At 43.1% G+C, this 17307-nt stretch overlaps 1 protein-coding gene across 1 annotated transcript in view; it reads left to right on the top strand.

Moving 5' to 3' along the window:
- Window positions 1–17307, top strand: part of dok7a (docking protein 7a) — a gene marked incomplete at both ends in the record, with an annotated part of 49850 nt that overhangs the window by 11737 nt on the left and 20806 nt on the right. The window contains 3 exons of the mRNA XM_083640086.1: window positions 855–1055; window positions 10630–10749; window positions 16769–16867. Coding sequence (XP_083496212.1) covers window positions 855–1055; window positions 10630–10749; window positions 16769–16867 — 420 coding nt within the window. The remainder of the gene's footprint in view (window positions 1–854; window positions 1056–10629; window positions 10750–16768; window positions 16868–17307) is intronic.

The following is a 17307-nucleotide window of genomic DNA, read 5'->3' as shown; positions in this document are numbered from 1 at the left end:
ACCCCCTCTGCCGATCTGGGGAGAGCCGTAGACTAGCACCATGCTTCCTCCGACACATGCACAGTTGCCAGCCGTTTCTTTTCACCTGACAGCGGGGAGCTTCACCGGCAGGAGGTAGCACATGGGAGGATACTCTGGCCATTTTTTACATTTACCCTGTTTTCCAATCTTTTTCTATCATACCGATCAATTCTGACCAAAACTATTATTTCACTACAGAGCTACTCGTGTGTTGCTTTCCTGGGTGCATGTGTGTTCAACAAAGTACTAATGGACACTTGAAAAATCATCCACAAAAGCACCCAAAGCATGCCATTTTCAACACATTCATTTCCCACTCTATAATGAGAGAAAAAAAGAGCCTGGTCTTCTACCTGCTCTATTTTGTAAAGTGCCTTGGGATAACTTTGGTTATGATTTGGTGGTATATAAATATAAAATGTATTGATTAAATTGATTGATTGATTGAGTAAAAAGTTAAAGGTACAGTTTGGCTGCTGCCGTGGGCATTCCTTGTTGCTTCTAAAGCTTCATAGAGATGGTGGCTCCGTGGTAAGCGCTGTCGCCTCACACCTAGAAGGTCCTGGGTTCGATTCCCACCTGGGACGCTGTGAGCACTGAAGGAGTGCGTGCCCGTCCGCATGTCCTCGAGTGCCCACCACCCGGGTGGGGTCGTCAAAAGGGCCTTTCTGTGTGGAGGTTGCATGTTCTCCCCGTGCCCCCTGGGGGTTTTCTTCATATAGGAACCCCTCATGGGGGGGTTGATTTACCGTCATTTCCATGAAGTCAGTGATGTAAGTTGCTTTTTGCTGCCTTTCTTCAGTGTTTTTTTCCCTATTTGTTTCCCCCCTCAGTTCACAGATTTAGCGTTGGAGTCTTACCAGGGACCAAGCTGGAGAGTGGACCTGCAACTCTTCATCTGTGCAACAACTTGCTGGCTCTAGCCAGGGACGTCCCCCCTGTTATTATCGGCCATTGGAACCTTCCGGACCTGCGCAGATATGGGCCTGTCCCAAATGGATTTGTGTTCGAGGGGGGAACGCGATGTGGTTACTGTAAGTTATAGCTGCTTCTATCATCATTTTTATGCTAAATACAGATGCTTAGTGATGGTAAAGATAGTAATTTAGCTGTCGTGTGGCTCCGTAAAATGTAATTTTATGCTTAGCAGGTGGTTCCACTGAACATAAAGTTGATTGGTTGTGCAACTGAATAATCACTCGCATAAACGTGAACACTTGCTATTTGTGAAGCATGAAGGAAACCATAAAAATCAATCTCTTATCTCTAAGTGCTCTAAAATTAAGAAGTATTTGACATATAGGCAATTCTGCTTTATTGATGTAGTACTTTAAAAACACCAGTGTGTACCACAATGCTTTAGAGAACAGGTGTAAAAGGAGGCAGCACATGGAAAAGCAACAGCAAAACAAAGACATAAGGGCAATAAGAATGTGGTTAATGTGGTTAAAAGCATGAAATAAGACAAATAGAGCACAAAACAAAACAAGTCAGACAAAAGGTAACAAATAAAAATAGGTTTTGAAAAAGAAGGTAGACTGATTTGGCTGATCCAATGCTTTGGGTTCAGTCTCGTGGAAGCCACAGCAGACAGACTATCACCCACATAGTTTCTAACCACAAATATGCTATCTCAAAAACTTTATTTGGTCGTCTCGGACATTATTTGTGGACACTAGGTAAACAGGGGTCATTTTTTTGAGTGTTGGTTTGGAGTTGTGCAGCAACAGCTGGTGGGGATGTTCTGATATACAGTAGGCGCAGTATTGATTCACTTTGATTACATAATAAGACCATGAAACATCGCTGGAGATCAGGTCTTGTAAACAGATCATAAACATCAAAGGGAGCTGCAGGATTTAACCTCTTGAATTGCCAAAGATTGGTGTCACATGTAGTCTAATTTCTGTAGGCGATGTGGAGTCACTTAAACCCCAGAACTTCTAGTGCAGTGTGATGTTTAGGCCAGCGGTGCTGTTCTGAACAGAACTTCTAGTGCAGTGTGATGTTTAGGCCAGCGGTGCTGTTCTGAACGAGCTCTAGTCTCTCATAGCTCATCACATGTAGAATGCGTCTCAAGTCAATTTGGGTCACACTAATCATGGCTAATAGCTCATTAAATCATACGAGACTATATGAGCCATGCTTTCCTTCTGTCTTTCTCTAACGCAGGGGTTCTCAACCTTTTTCATGTCAAGGACCCCTAAACTGACACAGTTTCACAGACCCCCATTTGGTAACATTTTGTTCCAGGGCCACCATTTCATAAGATTTCTGCTTTTAATTGGTTTATTACAGAAAGTCCTATGAAACCCATGATCAAAATATTCATACATTGTCATTTTGTTACTTATGGATGGAATTATAGTGAAAATACATGATCACCCTTTTTGCTGGGGACCCCTGGGGGTTCCCGGACCCCACTTTGAGAACCACTGCTAACAGACCAACAGTGTGAAAAGCGAACGTGAAAGAGAGGCTCCTTCCCAATACCTCATTAACCAGTACAGTAACATAATGTGCAACTTTCAACTTAATCACTTAATCTTAAACTAATTAGAAGCTATAATCAGTCAGTGCTAATTACCGTATGTTTGTTGTTGGATCAATACAAAACCAGCAGATGGATGCTCCTCCGTTGGCAGCGGCTCAAGTCGTATTATTAGTGTGATTAGGGAGATTTAAAGATATTGAAGTAGTATTTTATGTTTGTATAAATCTAGCCAAACAGACCAAGTTGGAGTTTTTATTGTACTAGGATACCTTAAACTCCCCTATATGGGGTCAGAATCAGAAACAACGAAATAAGATAGACTGGACCTGACCCTCTTTCTAGTTGAAGCAATGACAGGACTATGAAAACAGTCTGCATAAATAATGTTGGTCAATCTGCCTGGAGAACTTGAGAATTTGGTGCAAATCAGCCACAATTCATCGTCCTTCGGGCGGGGTTGGATGATCGACTCATCCATTTTCCATATCATCATATTGTTCTACAATGTCCATATTAGGTGAATGAATAATTGATCATGTATTGACAAGTGAATGTGATTTATAGAAAGACTTAAGCAAGAATACATAAAAAAAACATTCAGCAGTCTGCTTTGATAATTCAGCCATTAAGTACAATAAATATGCTTTCTTCCTTATGATTCATTTGTGGATTTTCTCATGAATACGTGAGGGTGAGTTTGGCGTTTGGTAGATTTAAATCACTATGGATAGACGGATGCACCATCATGGATATATTTTAGTCTTCTCTCGAGCTGATTCCTGTGTGTGAAGCTCCCAGTGCCAACTGGCATCTGAGTACAGAGAACATTAGCGTCAACATTACTGTAGGTTTAAAGGGTTGGCCTGGGTCACTGGATGTCTCCTCTCGTACATCTGCTCTCCCTCAGGCAGACGCATTAAGAAAAGGCTCGACTGAGTTTTATGAAACAATTAATGAGCCTTCAGATGTGTCTGTTTTTTTATCCTTGCCAGAAGTGCGAGCATGAGATGTCCCTAAAGAGACTAGGATCTTCAATGGGTCCTTGTTGAACTGCTTATCTCTGGAAAGCCTGTGGTGGTAACAGACTTTTATATGGCAACTGATGGCCTTAAGTCGCTGCTCCTAGATTGCTTTTCCCCCCACTTCACACACACTAGTCTACAAATAAAATAGTATATGGAAGTGTTTTGGTAGCTAGTAGAAGATGAGTTTTGATTTCCCTTGTTTCCTGATAAGGGTTAGGGTTAGGGTTAGGGTCATGCGTGTAGATTTCAACATTACCGTGTTTTGTTTCAAGTTTCTCATCTTGTTCGTTGCACTTCTCTTTTGTATGTGTGCATAATCCTTTCCTGTGTGGATGTAACAATACATAGTGGATGTAACAGTACATAGTGGTGGATGTAACAGTACATAGTGGATGTAACAGTACATAGTGGATGTAACAATACATAGTGGATGTAACAGTACATAGTGGTGGATGTAACAGTACATAGTGGATGTAACAGTACATAGTGGATGTAACAATACATAGTGGATGTAACAGTACATAGTGGATGTAACAATACATAGTGGATGTAACAGTACATAGTGGTGGATGTAACAGTACATAGTGGATGTAACAGTACATAGTGGATGTAACAGTACATAGTGGATGTAACAGTACATAGTGGATGTAACGATACATAGTGGATGTAACAGTACATATTGGATGTAACAGTACATAGTGGATGTAACAGTACATAGTGGATGTAACGATACATAGTGGATGTAACAGTACATAGTGGATGTAACAGTGCATAGTGGATGTAACAGTACATAGTGGATGTAACAGTACATAGTGGATGTAACAATACATAGTGGATGTAACAGTACATAGTGGATGTAACAGTACATAGTGGATGTAACAGTACATATTGGATGTAACAGTACATAGTGGATGTAACAGTACATAGTGGATGTAACGATACATAGTGGATGTAACAGTACATAGTGGATGTAACAGTACATAGTGGATGTAACGATACATAGTGGATGTAACAGTACATAGTGGATGTAACAGTACATAGTGGATGTAACAATACATAGTGGATGTAACAGTACATAGTGGATGTAACAGTACATAGTGGATGTAACAGTACATAGTGGATGTAACAGTACATAGTGGATGTAACAGTACATAGTGGATGTAACGATACATAGTGGATGTAACAGTACATATTGGATGTAACAGTACATAGTGGATCAAACAGTACATAGTGGATGTAACAGTACATAGTGGATGTAACAGTACATAGTGGATGTAACAGTACATAGTGGATGTAACAGTACATAGTGGATGTAACAATACATAGTGGATGTAACGATACATAGTGGATGTAACAGTACATATTGGATGTAACAGTACATAGTGGATCAAACAGTACATAGTGGATGTAACAGTACATAGTGGATGTAACGATACATAGTGGATGTAACAGTACATAGTGGATGTAACAGTACATAGTGGATGTAACAGTACATAGTGGATGTAACAGTACATAGTGGATGTAACGATACATAGTGGATGTAACAGTACATATTGGATGTAACAGTACATAGTGGATGTAACAGTACATAGTGGATCAAACAGTACATAGTGGATGTAACAGTACATAGTGGATGTAATAATACATAGTGGATGTAACAGTACATAGTGGATGTAACAGTACATAGTGGATGTAACAGTACATAGTGGTGGATGTAACAGTACATAGTGGTGGATGTAACAGTACATAGTGGATGTAACAGTACATAGTGGATGTAACAATACATAGTGGATGTAACAGTACATAGTGGTGGATGTAACAGTACATAGTGGATGTAACAGTACATAGTGGATGTAACAATACATAGTGGATGTAACAGTACATAGTGGATGTAACAATACATAGTGGATGTAACAGTACATAGTGGTGGATGTAACAGTACATAGTGGATGTAACAGTACATAGTGGATGTAACAGTACATAGTGGATGTAACAGTACATAGTGGATGTAACGATACATAGTGGATGTAACAGTACATATTGGATGTAACAGTACATAGTGGATGTAACAGTACATAGTGGATGTAACGATACATAGTGGATGTAACAGTACATAGTGGATGTAACAGTACATAGTGGATGTAACGATACATAGTGGATGTAACAGTACATAGTGGATGTAACAGTACATAGTGGATGTAACAATACATAGTGGATGTAACAGTACATAGTGGATGTAACAGTACATAGTGGATGTAACAGTACATAGTGGATGTAACAGTACATAGTGGATGTAACAGTACATAGTGGATGTAACGATACATAGTGGATGTAACAGTACATATTGGATGTAACAGTACATAGTGGATCAAACAGTACATAGTGGATGTAACAGTACATAGTGGATGTAACAGTACATAGTGGATGTAACAGTACATAGTGGATGTAACAGTACATAGTGGATGTAACAATACATAGTGGATGTAACGATACATAGTGGATGTAACAGTACATATTGGATGTAACAGTACATAGTGGATCAAACAGTACATAGTGGATGTAACAGTACATAGTGGATGTAACGATACATAGTGGATGTAACAGTACATAGTGGATGTAACAGTACATAGTGGATGTAACAATACATAGTGGATGTAACAGTACATAGTGGATGTAACAGTACATAGTGGATGTAACGATACATAGTGGATGTAACAGTACATATTGGATGTAACAGTACATAGTGGATGTAACAGTACATAGTGGATCAAACAGTACATAGTGGATGTAACAGTACATAGTGGATGTAATAATACATAGTGGATGTAACAGTACATAGTGGATGTAACAGTACATAGTGGATGTAACAGTACATAGTGGTGGATGTAACAGTACATAGTGGATGTAACAGTACATAGTGGATGTAACAGTACATAGTGGATGTAACAGTACATAGTGGATGTAACAGTACATAGTGGATGTAACGATACATAGTCAGCCTTACGACAGTTGTAACGTTGGTTGTTAAATTGTGGTATTGAGCAGTTATCAGTGATTGGATTTGTTTTGCCAAGACGCTTACAAATGGCAAGCATGGAACTAGCCCCAAGCTACTTCTCACTTGTTCTCACTGTCTCACTCCCCCCCCCCCCACACACACACATAACAAACACGACAACATTATGACAACAACACAATACATCGTTACACAAACAAAACAAAAGAAAGAAAAGAGAAAATCTGGAAATAAAATGAACAACACACAAAAATCAAATGGAGATACAATGATGAAACACAGTTCAATTCGGTAGGATCCCCTCAACAGCTATCAATGTTTGTCCCCCTGCTCAGTGGAGGAGACCCTCTCCCACTTCTTGTCCTGCTGCACCCCACAACCGCCTGCAGACACAATCCCCTCCAAACCAAATTGGCCTCTCACTACGTTAAAAAGGGAACTAGCTTTAAAAATGAAAAATTTCCCCAGTAAAATAATTGTGTTTACTATCTGGACTGGAGGGTGTTTTCGTCCAGAACGGCCGGCAAAATATTTAAGGGTGTAAAGTCAAAATAAATCCCAACAAATCACTTGTTAATGTTTATAGCGTTTTGTCCTCTCAAGCTTGGCAGATTGGGCCTGTGAACGCATCTGCTTCATGACCGCACCAAAAAAACACCCTATTGGAGCAAATCACTCCCTCTGTGGAGGACTGGGCTCACCACAATTCAACATGATGTGCTACTCCGTGACGTTGTTTTGGAGAGACACTTGAGAGACACACACAGTTAGGACCGTGTGTCTGCCTGCGATAAGGTATATTGAGGTTTACGTTCTTGGAATAGACATGAAACCGTTGAAGGCGAGACGAGTGTGTGTTAACACCTGGAAGGAATTGGAACAGAGTCGGGACAGAGACAGGCACGAGAGGAACGCCGGATAGTCGACGACATCAGAGCATAACGGACACATGAGGACCCCGCTGGAAACACGAGACTTAAGCATGCGACGTGTGATTTATTTAGCTCAATTAAATCTTCAGCAAGAGAGAGCGAGAGAGGTAGACATGATATCAAGACGGGCACATATCACTTTCATTTTCATTATGTAAACAAGTAATGGAAAAGAAAACTCTGAGAGGAATGTGTGTGTAGGTGATATCTATACACGGAGGCACATCTGAATGTTTGTGTGTGTGTTGAAGGGTGTGCATTCCTGGGATACGTAGTCTCATCACAGTTTATCCGCAGCAGATGGAGAACTGAACGTCTCTACTTCTGGCTAATGCAGCTGTAATACAGGCTTTGTTGACTCTTTTTGTCCCTAGCTTTTTGTATGCTTTTAGTTTTTCAATTAGCACAAATAGCTTCCATTGGAAAACCGCTAAAAATGCACAGCATTGAATACAGCAGTGATTCCTAAAAGTTTGGGCTGAGGCCCCCTGGTGGGCCGTGCAGGTACTGCAGGTGGGCTGCGAGGATGGGTGTTAGTCAGCTATGAGGTCACAGCTGTGTCTGATGGTGATGATTATTTCCTATGGCACGGTGCCGTCCGTGTTTGATGAGTTCTCACGAGTGCAATTGTTAAGCCAGAGCGGAGCCTCTGCTATTAGCGGAAACTAGACATCCATATGAATATGGAGGGCCCAGCCATCTTACCCTCGGTTCACACCAGGCGCTATTCAGAAGCAGCGCTTAACAGAAGCTGAGTGCCACGCTAAACCGGTCACACCAGAAGCACTCTCTCTTCCTCAGCGCCTCGCTCGGCACTGCCCTTTCCCCCGCTCACAACTTGCATTGACTTCATGCCTGGCAGCTTGGGTGCAGCGCGCTGCACGCATGAAAAATAGAACAGAAGCTGAAACTATCGCTGCAGCGTGGCGTGCAGTTGGTGTGAACGGTCTCGCTTGTTAACAAGGACGCCGGAATGAAACTGCCATAGCGCTGCGTAGCTTCAGCGTGGGATTGGCGTATGATGTGAATGAGGGCTTATGCTAACTAGCTGGGAAGCAGGCGTAATATAGCTCCAAGGTTGGCAAAGTTTTTGATGAAGGAAAAGTTTTTGACCCACACAAAAGGGAGATAATCCTACAGTGTGTTATTGGTTAGTGCTAATGCTGGTGATTATGTGATAGCTCTTTTTTATTCTGTTTCTGAACTTTGAGATGTGTCTGGGTCAGAGACCAAAGATAAATTTTTTAAATTAAAAGTGAAACAATAATCATTGCTATTATCCTGGATTATTAATTTGCACTACATTGCCCGTATGCCCACCTTCTGTTTATGAAATAAAAATATATAGCTAAATACTTTATCTTAATCTTGTGTGTTGATCAGATTTGTGATGGGGGTTGGGTTTGAGTTGTGTTTCAGTGTTCAAATTGGGCAACGTTATTGTTAAGTTTGGGAATGTCTGGATTACAGTATTTTAAGGAGGAACTATGATCAGACAGTAACCAAGGTGTGATGCAGAAGAGAGAAAATGTCTCGGGGCGTTCTGGAGCATCTAGTTGCGGGAATGTACGTATGATGTATGTTCAAATAACACACTTTGATCTTCCATGATGTAACGATATATCGTCACTCAGTACATCAAACAGGAAGAATTCACAGAGAAATGCACACCGACCTTTTCAGTTGTGATTGTGAATAAAGAAGACGAGGACCAGTCAGAGCGACTTCTGAGCACGCAGCACTTTCAAGTGTTGGTGTCACTTAATGGCTGCTTCAGATGCTACCGATACTGGGTCAAAATGAAAAAGGTCAACCTTGACTGACGTTGCCTCGCCGCAAATCTTCGAGTTAATTTACAGTCCCCACTTAGTGAATCACAAGGTAAAGCTCTGTTACTTTGTATGGGGGTTGTTGTTTTGATTACTGCACTCAGCAGGACAAACCACAGGGGAGCACTTGGGTTGTTTTGTTTCTACATAGCATCTTTATTGTGTCATAAACTGGACTGGAGTGAGCTCTCCCACCTGTTATTTTGACTCTTTTTTTGTATCCTCAAACTTCAGGGCTGATTCTCTCACTATCCAAATCTTGAGATGAGTAAATGTGCTTTGTCATAAGGACAACTGCCAAAGCGAAAAATGTGTGAAAATTCTCATTGAGACTCAAACTCAAATAATGTTTGTGCAGGAGGAGAGGATGATCATGAGATGAGATGAGATGCTTCTTTAGAAGAGGCGAATCATGAGATTGCGAAGTGGGACATATACATCCTCCGACTCGGTTGGTGCGGACGTCCGAGTGGCCTTAGCCGGTGACCTTTGACCCCGCTCACGGCCAGGGGAGCATTTGGAATGTGATTGAGGTCAGCCATGACATGGGTGGTCTTCAGGAACAACACTTCCTTGGTGACACCCTGCTCGGCTTCCCAGTGATGGACAGCAGGTTGGGTGGTTGGAGCGAGGTCAAGAGGCCACTAGGGGGCATGGCCATTGACCCTAGCACCTTTATATCAGCATTTGATGACAGTCTGAAATGAAATGAAATGCGAAAGGGGAGTCGTAAATTATGAATGAGATTTTTGGTTGTAAATATTCAATTGACTCACAATGTGTTAGTCAGGGTTATCCTGAATACAACCATATCAATCATTGTCAGAACTTATGGCAATGTGTTTTTACAACACCCCATAAAGGAAGCCATTTCAAGATACAAATGTGAGACTTTGAAATGCTCTAAAATTATATGGTAAAAATGCTTCATTTTGAGTTAATAAGCAGTCAGGGTTGTCCTAAACTCAAATATATCAGTCATTGTCAGGATTTCTTTTTCTTGCCACCCACAATCAAATAATTAAGTAATGTCCCTCACAATGGCATTAATGGGATGTTTTAATCTATAATTAAATTTATAATAAAGATACGTAGTATTTGTAGTAGTAGTAGTAGTAAATGTAGTATTTATTTTTATTTTATTTATTTCTTGGAGGGGGGGGGGCGCCCAAAAATTCATCTATGCAGCAAATAGCCTGCTCTAGTAATAGGGTCACTATAGTATGTATCTTTCAAATTGTCATTTGAATGCTGGAGAGAATAACCAGTGCGGAGGAGAAGGGACACTCTAATAAAACTCTGTTTCCTACAGGGGCCGGTGTATTTTTCCTCACGTCGACAGAGAGCGAGCAGATCAGCTTTCTATGTGACTGCATCGTTCGAGGCATCTCCCCCACCAGAGGCCCTTTTGGACTGCGGCCAGTTCTGCCGGGTCAGTACCAGAGGTGTTTAATGCTGCTTAGCTAGGAGGGACTGGAAAATCAACTGACCCCCGAGGAGTCTATACAGACCAGGGCGGGAAGGGGGGGGGGGGGGGGGGGGGGGGGGATTAGCTGTAAGGTACAGTGTTGTAGTCAAGTCACTATATCTCGAGTCCAAGTCGAGTCTCGACTCCACAGTGTTAGAGTCCAAGTCAACAAAGAAGAGTCAGAGTCAACTTTCCATTACCTGAGTCTGAGTCCGGAGTTACTGGACATGAGCGCAAATCCACGTGTAGGTGGAACTCGCGTGTCTGCCCCTTGCACCAAATGTAATAATGTCATGGTATTAATATAGTTATCATCAATATCTATGCCAAATTTTTAGGGCCTATTACAAAAAAGAAAAAGAAAAAAAGCTCTTTATCAATTAACAAGTCCGAGTCCTCATCTCCAACTTCCGAGTTTGAATGCAGGAATGCTCGAATCCAAGTCTGAGTCATCAGTGCTCAAGTCCCAAGTCGAGTCACAAGTCTGGAAAATGAGTCCAGGACTCTGGACTCGAGTCGAGACACTGGTCAGGCATACTATGATAAAGGAGGAAAATGGGATGTCCATGTTATCTCCTGGAGTTAATCTGGCTTATTTGGCCTGATTATTAGCTGCACTATTGCCTGATGGCACTTAGCTGAGCACTTGCTCTTAATTGAAGCAAATGTTGCGGTAGTCCCATGCTACCAGGGGATCTCTCATGCTACCAGGGGATCTCTCAAGCTACCAGGGGATCTCTCATGCTACCAGGGGATCTCTCATGCTACCAGGGGATCTCTCATGCTACCAGATCTCTCAAGCTACCAGGGGATCTCTCATGCTACCAGGGGATCTCTCATGCTACCAGGGGATCTCTCATGCTACCAGAGGATCTCTCATGCTACCAGGGGATCTCTGATGCTACCAGAGGATCTCTCATGCTACCAGGGGATCTCTCATGCTACCAGGGGATCTCTCATGCTACCAGGGGATCCATGCTACCAGGGGATCTCTCATGCTACCAGGGGATCTCTCATGCTACAGGGATCTCTCATGCTACCAGGGGATCTCTCATGCTACCAGGGGATCTCTCATGCTACCAGGGGATCTCTCATGCTACCAGAGGATCTCTCATGCTACCAGGGGATCTCTCATGCTACCAGGGGATCTCTCATGGCTGTTAGTCTCATGCTACCAGGGGATCTCTCATGCTACCAGGGGATCTCTCATGCTACCAGGGGATCTCTCATGCTACCAGAGGATCTCTCATGCTACCAGGGGATCTCTCATGCTACCAGGGGATCTCTCATGGCTGTTAGTCTCATGCTACCAGGGGATCTCTCATGCTACCAGGGGTCTCTCATGGCTGTTAGGTGCCTGCCTTCCTGGAATCCAACCATTTTGGGGCGTGATGCAGAATGAGCCAGAGGATTCAGGCATGGGATGGATGTGCTTTGATGCTAATTTGAATGATGACTGACAGCTGTTTTATTTGTAATTGAATTATCCTCTGAAACAAACTTTAATTTGAGTTGATGAAACTTGCCGGCCCCTGACGTAAGTGTGCTATGGTGAATGTGTATGTTAGGGTCACCTTAAACATCATGTAAGAGGATAACCACCACACTAACTTTGATTATAGCAGTAAATCCAATTATCTTCTATGTATAGTCTAGAGCAGTGATACTCAACTTGCGGCCCACGGGCCACATGCGGCCCGCGGGCGCCCCCTTTGTCGCCCGCGATGGAATTGCAAAAAAAAAATGACAGTGCATCTGAACGCAACATGCAAGATACCCGCTGGAGAATAAGCGTCCAAATGTTCATGTCATTCTGGCCAATACTCCACTTCTGTTATAGCATTTCAGTCTGGAATATGGAATACCGGTATCTTTCAATATTTAGCTGCTAAATTGTCCAATACTGCCGTCTGCTCGCTACCCAGGCACTTATGTATGTACTTAACCTAGCTAACTTAACCTAACTATCTATCTATCCAGTGTGCACAACATTGTCAGACTAAACTCCGGCTGACCAAAAACAATCTGCTACAGAAAAATGTATATTGTTTGTTTATTAACTGGACCCTGGCCTTCTATAATTTCACAAAAGTGGCCCCTGGGCAAAGCAAGTTGAGTATCCCTGGTCTAGAGGAGAACACTACTGGTGATAGATGAGCCAGAGTCCCAGCCAAGATTTTTTTTTCCTTTTCTTTTTCTTTTTCTTTTGAAGGTTGTCTGGTAAGCTTGGTTCTACTTGTCATAGAAATTCAGATTTGCAGCCAAAAATGCATGCACACAAAAAAGATTGACTAATGTAAACAACGTAATTACAGTAAAGTTTGGTACTTCTTTTTTTTTTTTACATAAGCATGATAGAAGATGCTTGGAAAGATTCTTAAAATATAATAAAATGATACAGTGTAATATTGCAATATTTTGTGACAGAGAGGTGTGCTTTTACCTTCAGCGACAAGTCCAGCCAGCTATTCCACCACCTCCCATATTGCAAACCTGAAAGTATCTAATTAGTGCATAGTTTGTTTCAGTGATATAAAATTAAATTACATGTCTTTATTTTTAAATTGAAAGTTAAAAGTGCCTTCATCAACTAGAAAAGCACACACAACACTGAAAATGGAATAAGCTGCGACTTATTTGACACATGTAACAATATAACATGCAACAGTCTGTCCTATAGAAACTTACAGGAGAATATGTCCTGGTGACTCATGCTAAAGCGCATACCATGTACTCACGATATTGTCAGTTTGAATCTGGCTCACTCCCTAATTACCTCTTATTTCCCCATCTTCCCTGTCAGTCTCTGCTATATACACTGCCTATTGAAGCAGGAATAATCTAAAAATAATGGGGGGGGGGGGGGGCATACAGGCCTATCTAGCTATGCTGCTTCTTCTATTCCTGCTTTTCTGCCATTTTTGTGTGGCCTTTCTGGATGCAAGGGACCCGGTCAAAACATTAATTTGTTTTTCTGCCGTCCACTTTAGCGCCATCTATTTTCCAGACTTTCAGTATTTCACTTTTTAATCGCCCGGTCGTCGGTCGAGCTAAGAGGAGATGCGGAGCGGGCAGCTGCGGGGCTTGTGGGTGGATATTCTCGTTTTCACACATCTCCCTCTACCCAATCGCAGGTTGAGCTCATCCTCCTATTATTGTTGCTGCTGCGCGTGGTAGAATAAATAGCAGGGAGGATGTGAGGGGGAGAGCGGAGGAGGGGGTCAAAGTCACAGTTCACACAAGCAGAGCGGCCAAGCCCCCCTAATCACTCTGGTCATGTGTGTAACCTCATCCACAGGATTCCACCCGCCTCTTAAGCCCCTCCCCCGCCCGCCCAGCGCTCCCCTCGCCTCTCTCTCATTTCCCCCTCTCTATCTCTCTGTGTCGTCTGCTCTTCTCTTTGACCTTCTCTCTCTCTCTCTCTGTCCTACACTGTGTTCCTGACTCTCTCTCTCTCTCTCTCTCTCTCTCTCTCTGTCCTACACTGTGTTCCTGACTCTCTCTCTCTCTCTCTCTGTCCTACACTGTGTTCCTGACTCTCTCTCTCTCTCTCTCTCTCTCTCTCTGTCCTACACTGTGTTCCTGACTCTCTCTCTCTCTCTCTCTCTCTCTCTCTCTGTCCTACACTGTGTTCCTGACTCTCTCTCTCTCTGTCCTACACTGTGTTCCTGACTCTCTCTCTCTCTCTCTCTCTCTCTCTCTCTCTCTCTCTCTCTCTGTCCTACACTGTGTTCCTGACTCTCTCTCTCTCTCTCTCTCTCTCTCTCTCTGTCCTACACTGTGTTCCTGACTCTCTCTCTCTCTCTCTCTCTCTCTCTCTCTCTCTCTCTCTCTCTCTCTGTCCTACACTGTGTTCCTGACTCTCTCTCTCTCTCTCTCTGTCCTACACTGTGTTCCTGACTCTCTCTCTCTCTCTCTCTCTCTCTCTCTCTCTCTGTCCTACACTGTGTTCCTGACTCTATCTCTCTCTCTCTCTCTCTCTCTCTCTCTCTGTCCTACACTGTGTTCCTGACTCTCTCTCTCTCTCTCTCTCTGTCCTACACTGTGTTCCTGACTCTCTCTCTCTCTCTCTCTCTCTCTGTCCTACACTGTGTTCCTGACTCTCTCTCTCTCTCTCTCTCTCTCTCTCTCTCTGTCCTACACTGTGTTCCTGACTCTCTCTCTCTCTCTCACTCTCTCTCTCTCTCTCTCTCTCTCTCTGTCCTACACTGTGTTCCTGACTCGATCTCTCCATCGCTCTATCTGTCTGTGTTGTGATTAATTGCTTGGCTCCTATGCTCTCTGGCTCACTTATCTGTTTGTCACCCTTGCTTGTTGTGCTGTCACCTCGCTCTCTCTCTCCCTCTCTCTCCCCCCCCCTTCCCCCACTCTTATCTGTTGTCTCTCTCTCTCACACTCTGCCTCTTTCTCAAGTCTCACAGTCTCACATATACCAACTTTATGCTGGATGCTTGAAGCTTAACTGCGTCACTGTAGACTTGCGTGGTTTGGTTCTTAGCGCAACGAGATCTGGTAAACATCTGTAAACATGAATATTTTTAATAATGCACCAGGTTCGAGGGTTCCTTCCTTGTACAGTTTGCAGCATTAGTTCTTTGAGAATCGCTTTCATATCCAAGCAAAATTGGCATTGTAACTGAAATATCGATATCGAATCGGAAATCGAATCGCATCGGGACCTTGTGTATCGGAATTGTATCGCGAATCAGGAAATCAGTGGTGATACCCAGACTTAACAACGATGAATTACTTCCTACTGAACTACCTAGGCTTAGTAGCTACATTGGGCCAACATTATCTTAAATTGTGAAGCTAACCCTGTTAAAATCCATTCCGAGCCATTAGACCAACAGTTAACAAATATAGTTAGCAATCTTGGGAACAACTTCAACGACTGCTTGGAAGTTAGCTAGCTTACTTGCTAATTAGCTAAGATAGGCTAGCAACCTAGGCTCTATTCCAGCAGCAGCTACATTGTTCCAAAATGAAAGAGATCTATTAACAACATAACCGACACTCTGCATTGCGTGCAAGGGGACATTGAGACGTGAGACTCCAAGCAGTCCTCAGATGGTTTGTCCTAATTGATGACTTTAGTCTTTATATTTGAGGAAGCTATTTACCGTAGGTCAATAAGTGTAGGAAGCGATCTTAGTCGTTTGGGACATTTGGCACATTACTTTTGGAGGCCTGGACAGATCAAATATCAATGCAATGTTACAGTTGACCTTGGTGGTCCAAGGTACAGTACATTAGATCCTCACACAGTACCAACAGTCTTTAGCCACCAGCAGCAGTGTGCGTACCACTGTGCCCATGTGGCAGCACTATTAATAACCGCTGTAGTGTTTCACAAACACTGCAAGGTGTTCCCCCTGTGTGACCCCTTCCTCCGCCTCCACCCCCCTCCCCCGCGCGAGGCCTGCGACACACTCCCTCACAACATACCAGCACACACCTCTCCACACGGCCTCAGGATTCGTTGTTTTCTTAATGATCTTTTTCACCTCCGTGTCCATCTGTCTCACGCGGGGGTTGCGCGCCGTTAAGTAGTTTTGCGTGCCACAAAAAAAAAGAGGCGACCCTTGCGGGTTACAGTGTCCCTTCATGTACTGTATCTCTGGCGTAGCTGCATGTGTTTTCACAGCTGCGCCTCGTGTCACCGCAGTACAAAATGCTCAGCTGCCTGCGTCACATTTGATCCCGCGTCTCAGCGACGATAGCGAAGACGCACCAATGCTAACCCGCTCACTAATTAGCTCTATGATTTACCGCCGTGGACCAATAGATTCAAACAGAATGTCAATAGCAGCTGGAAGTGTTGCCAAAGAAGTGTCAGGGGGAGCGTCTAATATAGCTGCCAGTTATGAATCAACGCTGGCTGTTTCTCCATTGATGTTTGAAGTGCCTACAAATTACTGCATCTTCTTGATGTTCACTGCCATTGTGGGTGTGGTTGTGTTATGAATGTTCTATCTGACAGACCCCAATGGCAGCCAGGCGTCTTCAGAGGAGAGGCTGAACCATGACGCCCAGGAGCTGGAGAAGCGACTGAGCATGCTGTCTCACCGGAGCAGCACAGGTATTCAAAGTAGCCCAAGCCCAAGTCTTTACAATGTGGAAAAACTAAAAGTAACTCAAACTAAACTACTATGTGTGTGCATTTCAGAAATCTTCCTGATTCACACACATCCGACTGTATATTGCAGTGGTTCTCAACTGGTCTAAGCCTCGCAACCCACATTTCAGATTTGGACCGCTATGAAAATGGCCATGCCATTTAAAATAAATAATTGTTTTGACCGTGCCAACATTTAGCCAAATTCCCCTTCCTGACAAGCTAGCATGAAATGGTTTGTTATCAATAGATGCCTATAGGTCTTCTAGTTTCATATACCAGAGTCGTCAGTCTAGCTGCAATTTAGCCCGCTACTACAGCCTCTGACAGACAGTAATGTCGGCCGTGGACGCCGGCATCCTCAAGGATTAGAAGAACTTTTTTTTTCCATGCACACATCCGTG

Source organism: Poromitra crassiceps (assembly GCF_964638095.1).
Source record: "Poromitra crassiceps genome assembly, chromosome: 7".
Lineage (NCBI taxonomy): Eukaryota > Metazoa > Chordata > Actinopteri > Beryciformes > Melamphaidae > Poromitra > Poromitra crassiceps.
This window is presented reverse-complemented; position numbering and strand designations above follow the sequence as displayed.